General features: G+C 45.4%; 1 protein-coding gene across 1 annotated transcript; it reads left to right on the forward strand.

Moving 5' to 3' along the window:
- The first annotated feature begins 4,681 nt into the window (after window positions 1–4,681).
- On the forward strand, window positions 4,682–5,785 carry LOC141597474 (uncharacterized). Its single transcript, XM_074417940.1, has one exon. It carries the CDS (start codon window positions 4,682–4,684, stop codon window positions 5,783–5,785), a length of 1,104 nt encoding a protein of 367 aa, XP_074274041.1.
- The last annotated feature ends 1,212 nt before the right edge of the window (window positions 5,786–6,997 follow it).

Genomic DNA, 6,997 nt, shown 5'->3' on the forward strand with positions numbered 1-6,997 from the left:
AGCGGGTCGCTGTGCGGAGCGATGACTCCCTCGTAGTCCTTCTTCCCAATGGTTATATCGAGGATTGTGGAAGCGGGGGTCGCTGTTTTGGGCACAAAGTTGATGGCTTGATATAGCTCATTCAGGTGCCGTTTGTGCCCATTAGCTGACCCACCGTTCTCGTTCCCCCCGATGACAACCTGGATCACTCCTATTCGCTGGAATACTGATTTTCTATTCGCCCCGTCAGAGCTTGTTTCTGGGCCTCTAGCTACATACTTGCTGAGGGCCCCCTTTTGGATCAGCTCCTCGATGGCGTTCTTCAGATGCCGACAGTTGTCGGTCTTATGGCCGGCATGGCCATGGTAGTCGCAAAACTGGTTCATGTCGCCGTCCCCCCTCGCCTTGGGGGGCCTCGCCCATTTCTGCCCTTCATTCTTGCTTAGGGCAAAGACCTCGGCCGGTGATTTGACCAGGGGGGTGAGTCTGTTGTACCGCTTCTAGGTGTATGGTCCCGAACTCCCCCCGGCGCCCGCCGAGTTCTGCTTCCTGTTAAATCTCTCAGGCCGTGACCGATTCATGTCACGGCGACCTTCATCAGCATTCTCCCGGCGGCTCCTCCTTTCTGGGTGCCCAGCTTCACTGTGGCCTACCCAGGTCTTGTGGTAATCCTCCACCTTAACGGCTCGGTCGGCCATCTTTCTGGCGGAGTCCAGGTTGAGGTCCTCGCACTTGATCAGCTCATTTTTGAGCTCGCCTTTCGGGAGGCCTTTCATCAGTGCGAAGGCCGCCAGTTCGGTGTTCAGCTCACGGATTTGCTGAGCATTTGCGTCGAACCTCTTCACATAGCTTCGTAGAGACTCGTCCTCCCCCTGTCGGATAGTGAGGAGATCCGATGTCTCCAAGGCCCTTCTTTTGTTGCAAGCGTACTGGGCTATGAAGTTGTCTCTCAGGTCGGCATAGCAGTATACCGAACCATTAGGTAGCCCCTTGTACCAACTCTGGGCCATCCCATGCAGGGTTGTTGGGAAGACTCGGCACCATACCTCATCGGGATGCTCCCATACCGACATGTACGACTCGAAAGCCTCGGCATGGTCGGTTGGGTCGCTATCCCCTTTGTATGATAGGGACGGCAACTTCAGTTTGGTCGGCACGGAGACTCCGAGGACATAGGCACTGAGGGGCTGTCTGACCACGTGTCGAATGACACGTGGCGATCGGCTCCTCGCAACCCTAGTCCGGCTTCTCTCCCCGTGGTGGGAAGGGCTTCTTGTTGTTCGACTTTGGAGAGTCGGACTTCTTTCGTCTCTTCGGGGCGGGCCTCGTTGTTGTCGCGGCGACGCTGTCCTCTCGCGAGTGGGGGAAGGACTTTGGTCTGCCACTGGTAGCACGGGCTCTGCCGGCGTCCTAGTATGCATGGCTCCTTGTATCGCCCCGGACAATTTGTTCGGGGTCACTTTATGGGCCCTGGTCTCCTGTGGGTGCGCTGCCGTCACCGTCGTTGCGGCGGGGGTGATCGGCGTACTACCCATCAGGTACAGGAATAGTTTCAGTTTGGCTGCATCGACCACATGTCCCATGACAGTGACTTGGCCGGTAGGCAGCGGTGTTTCTGGTAGTATCGGCATCCCGTACGCCGGTTGAATTACTCGGCCGGTGGGGGACTGCCCGATCTCAGAATTAGGGAAAGTGTCATCCTGGTAGAATGCAGTTTCGTCGCTCACAATTATTTCTTGTTGTTTTGACATCTTCTTAGCTTGCTGAGTGGGTTTTGTTTTGTTTTTTTTTTGTAAGGGAGGTGACTAGCTTTTAGTATCTATTCCCACAGACGGCGCCAATTGTTTCGGGTGTAATTCCGGAGCAGGATTTGTGACCACGTAAGCTTGATGAATGACGTCTTTTCTTGTCTCTTCCTTTCGGTCTCTCCTGAAACAATGAACAAACTGAGGACTCGGCTTGGTACCGAGCGTACTCACTCCGACGCTCAAGTCAGTAAACTTAAAGGGATTAAGTTGTGTGTTACTTGGCAAAGTATATTGTAGAGAGATAAGGGAGTTTATACCAGATTAACAGTGAGTTTTATGGATGTATTGTGGATTATTCGATCCTTTTCTCAATGAGGATTGAGGAGTATTTATAGACTTTCACCTTTTGTCACGTAGTGGCCAAGTGGCCAAGTGGCAGAGCAGGTGGAAAGACTGATCTACCCTCGGCCGAGGGACCCATGGCAGGCCGACTGGCCCGGTTGACTCCATGCCGAGGGGACTTGGATGTGAGTACGCAGTAATGTCTCCCGGCTGGTTAGTTGCCCAGCCGAGACCCAAGTGACAGGCCGACAGGATGCGTCGGTTAGGCTGTCTAGTACGTTGACTTGCTGTCTTTTGGCTTTGACCTTGCTCAATATGTTGACTCGGTCAGCGGGTGCAGAATATGCCCCATCAAACATATCAAATAATTTCAAATAAAAGAACGTATTGTTCTATGGAAGCAAATATTTTACAAAATCATAGATCTACTTCTTTTTCAGTTGCATGAAATACTTTACTTAAATAAAAATATTAGTTAAATAATTATGGTTGAAATTAATGAATAAAAATAGGAAAAGCAAATAAAACATATTGTAAAATAAATCTGGATTGAATACAAATTAAACTAAAAAATTGCAACACTCTTTACTAATATCAATTCGAATAATCAATAAAATAAGAGTAACAAATTTCCTTAAACCAATATAATAAAAAAGAAACATCATATATGCAAATATGTACTGAGTATCATATTCAAGTTAAGGGTACCGCTTTGCACATCATTTACCGTATTATTGTTTCATTTTACAGCATTTTGCGAGAAAGACTTCAAGTTGTTCATAGTTTTGAAGAGAATAGTGAGAGAAAAAACCTAGTGAGAGAAAAAATCTAGTGAGAGAAAAAACCTAGCTTTTTCAAATGATTGAACCAAGCAATGGTCTCCCGCCGGAGGCCCCTCCGATCACAACTGCCGCAAATCCTGTTCCAGAAAACAGGGAGAGCAATGCACCCACTACCATACCAAATTAAAAGAATGCTAAACGGAAAACGATGCATATTGATGAATTTCTCGCCAACCAGTCAACTGTTGGCGCATCGAAGGATACATCGAATATGAATATTAATTCTACTGTTGTGCATTACTCTCAAAATGTCAATCATATGACCAACTCCCCTGTGTCGTATAAATCTATGGTGCAGGGGTTTGGCCCTGCAGAGGGATCGTTTGATACATCGTCCTTCGATGATATAGAAGAAGATTCAGAGGATGATGACGAGTCAGAGGAAGATGATGATGAAGATCTGTGTCCAAGAATCCGGCTTACAAAATCTGAAAAATCAGCAATTCGAAAACCTTGGCGACATTCATTGATAATCAAAATGTTTGATAAAAAAATTGGATACCTTGCATTGATGAGAAAATTACAAGCCAAATGGTGTATTAAGGGAAAACTCACATTGACGGACCTTACTAACAACTATTATGTTGCAAGATTCTCTACCAAGCAAGACTATGAGTTTGTGATGACACAGGGTCCATGGATGATTGACGATCATTATTTGACAATCAGAAAATGGGTCCCTAATTTTATCCCGTCTGAAGACGATATTAGGTATCTAACGGCTTGGGTTCGTATCCCTAACCTACCTGTTGAATACTTTAACGAGACGTTTCTGATGAAGATAGGGTCAAAGGTAGGGAAGGTTATAAGGGTTGATAAGAATACCGCATCCGCGGAGCGAGGGCAATTCACAAGGCTTAGTGTTGAGGTCGATATTTCAAGACCTCTTCTTTCGAAATTTCGATTGAACGGCAAAGTCTACTGTATTCAGTACGAGGGATTGAAGATGATTTGTTTTAAATGCGGTCGTTTAGGCCATTCGTTAGAACAGTGTCCAAAGCATCATCCAACTGAAGCCACTATGATCCTGGAGAATGAGACGGATCAATCAGTCCTCACAAATTCTGCAGTGGGGGCTAACTCGCTAGAAGCAGGACTCCGTCCAGAGGAGAAAGACGATTTTGGTGAGTGGATGATGGTAAGGAAGCCTCAGAGGAAGAAGCAGGAGGCTAATCAGGTCAAATCAGGGATAGTCCATCCAGTCGGAGCCCCGATTTTCAACTTCGGGCAGAGCTCGAAAACCCCGGGATCGAGATTCAATATCCTAGCAACCAACCATGATAATCCTGAAAATCCCATAATATCGAAGGATACCATTATTCCCGGAGCAAATAATACAAATAATATTCCATCCAATAATTTAGCCCAATCTTCCAAAATTAACCAAAGAATCGTATCTTTGACCAAAAAAACTAACAGACTTTTAGCAAGTAATACCTCTTCCAAAAACTCCACCAAATATATTCCAAAAAACAAAAAATATTTTATCCCATAAATCCACCAATATTCCTAATAACAATTCATCTACTTTACAAGATATTACCAATTTGCAAATAATCCCAAACAATCCACCTCTTGCAAATAACAACGTATTATCATCAAAGCAGAATACCGAAAACACAGTGCCAACTATTCGCCCTACCAACAATCAAACCAGCCATGAACCCTCACCCGTACTTCTCCTATCTAGACCGCCCCCTAACACAGCCGAGGTGCCTCCCGCAAAACCCCCAAATAGCGGTGATACCTCCAACCCAACAGACCACAATAATGACGTGGCCGGAGATGGCCGCTCCTTATATGGGGGTGATGATATCGGAGTGTCCAATAATGGACATCAAGATCGAAGCAGTGGAGGGATGTCCCTCGAAGCTACAGATGGAACTATCGATACCATGGAGTATTGATAGGATACTCAAGCTCGTAAGTCGCGCTTATCTATCATCGTTAAATTTTTTACCTGATCATATGAGTACACAAATCCCGAACTTGTGCCCTAACCTACCCCATATCAAGTTTATGGTATGGAACGTCCAAGGTACTGGTAACAAAAAAAAGATTAATGCAATCAAGGAAGTAGTTAAAACTTACAAACCTTCAGTACTCGCGCTAGTGGAAACTCACATGGGTCCGGATCATGCTATGAAGCTGGGTCAGATTCTCGGATATGATGGACAATCACGGGTCAATGCGGTGGGTTATAGTGGTGAGATATGGTTGTATTGGAGAACGAACTTGATCACTGTAACCCCGGTGAAAGAGCACGAGCAGTATATTACAGTTGAAGTAGCCAGGAACGGAGAATACCCTTGGTTCTTTTCCGCTGTTTATGCGAGCCCGGATCCCTCAAATCGAAGAGAGCTTTGGTCGGAGTTGGAGAACTTCGCCAAAACCAATAACCGACCATGGCTGCTTGCAGGTGATTTCAACGAAACTAGGTCTCTTAGCGAGAGGCATGGAGGAGACCGTAACATGGAAAGGAGATGCGAGAAATTTAATGAATGGATCGATAATTGCGAGCTCATCGAATTAGCCTTTTCGGGGTCTCCCCATACCTGGGCTCGTGGAAACTCGGTTGAAACGAGACAAAGTGCACGGCTCGACAGGGCCCTATGCAGCTCGGAGTGGGGTACGATGTTTGAAGATGCGATGGTTAAACACCTCCCTGCCATTCAGTCAGATCATTGTCCGCTTTTAATTTCACCAAATGGATTCGTCCCCTTATCGACTCTTAACAGACCATTTCGATTCCAGGCCTGCTGGTTATCTCACGAGAATTTTAAAGAATTCGTGACGAATAATTGGAAAACAGAGGGTTCCTTCCCCTCCAGACTCGAAGACTTATCTACAAAACTCCAAGATTGGAACCAATAGGTGTTTGGGAACATATTTAGACAAAAGCGAGAGCTAATGGCGCGAATTGAAGGATGCCAAAAAGCACTCTCACAGTCACGAATCAGTTATCTTATAAAACTAGAAGCTCGTCTTCGACGAGAGCTCGACGAGGTTTTAGCTCGTGAGGAGCTCCTTTGGTACCAGAAATCACGCATGGAATTTATAAAAGATGGGGATAAAAATACGGCTTATTTCCATGTAAGCACTTTGGTGCGAAGATGGCGAAACCGGATTAGCTCGTTGAAGAATGATAGAGGTGAATGGACTGATGATGCGGATGAAGTAAAAAAAATAGTGGTCGAATACTATAAATGGCTTTATACCGAGGAGCAAACGCAAGAAATTGACGATAAGCTTCCATGGAATGTATTTCAAGAATTTTCCAATGAAGATTGGGATTGGCTAACTCGACCATTTAATATCGCTGAAATAGAAAAGGTAATCAATAATATGGGAGCGTTGAAAGCACCTGGCCCCGATGGATTCCAAGCCCTCTTCTATCGAAAAAATTGGGACATTATTGCTGAGTCCTTGTGTGATATGGTTATCAAAGCATTGGAAGGTAAGGGTATGCCTGAGGGCCTTAATGATACTCACCTTGTCCTTATACCCAAGGTACAAAACCCGGAGACTATATCTCAATTTCGTCCGATCAGCTTGTGTAACGTGGCTTATAAAATTATTAGCAAGACACTAGCCAACCGCATAAAAAGGGTACTACCGCACCTCATCTCAGAAACTCAGAGTGGCTTCGTCCCTGGAAGGCAAATTACAGATAACATCGTTGTCTTTCAAGAAGCGATTCACTCGATGCGAAAACGCAAGGGCAAGCAAGGATTCATGGAAATTAAGATCGACTTAGAGAAAGCTTATGATAGACTTCGATGGAACTTTATTTATGATACAATGAAGGACATGAGCTTCCCGGGATTATTAGTCGATGTAGTCATGGAGTGCGTAACTTCTACGAGAATGCAAGTTCTCTGGAACGGAGAACCGACTGAACAATTTACCCCATCAAGAGGAGTAAGACAAGGTGACCCATTATCATCCTACCTTTTCGTTATGTGTCTAGAAAAATTACAACAAGCAATTGATGTTGAGGTGCACAACAAGAACTGGCGGCCAATAATTGTCGGCCGAAATGGACCGTCCATCACCAATTTATTTTTCGCAGACGATATGGTAATA

Source organism: Silene latifolia, chromosome 8 (genome assembly GCF_048544455.1).
Source record: "Silene latifolia isolate original U9 population chromosome 8, ASM4854445v1, whole genome shotgun sequence".
Classification (NCBI taxonomy): Eukaryota; Viridiplantae; Streptophyta; class Magnoliopsida; order Caryophyllales; family Caryophyllaceae; genus Silene; species Silene latifolia.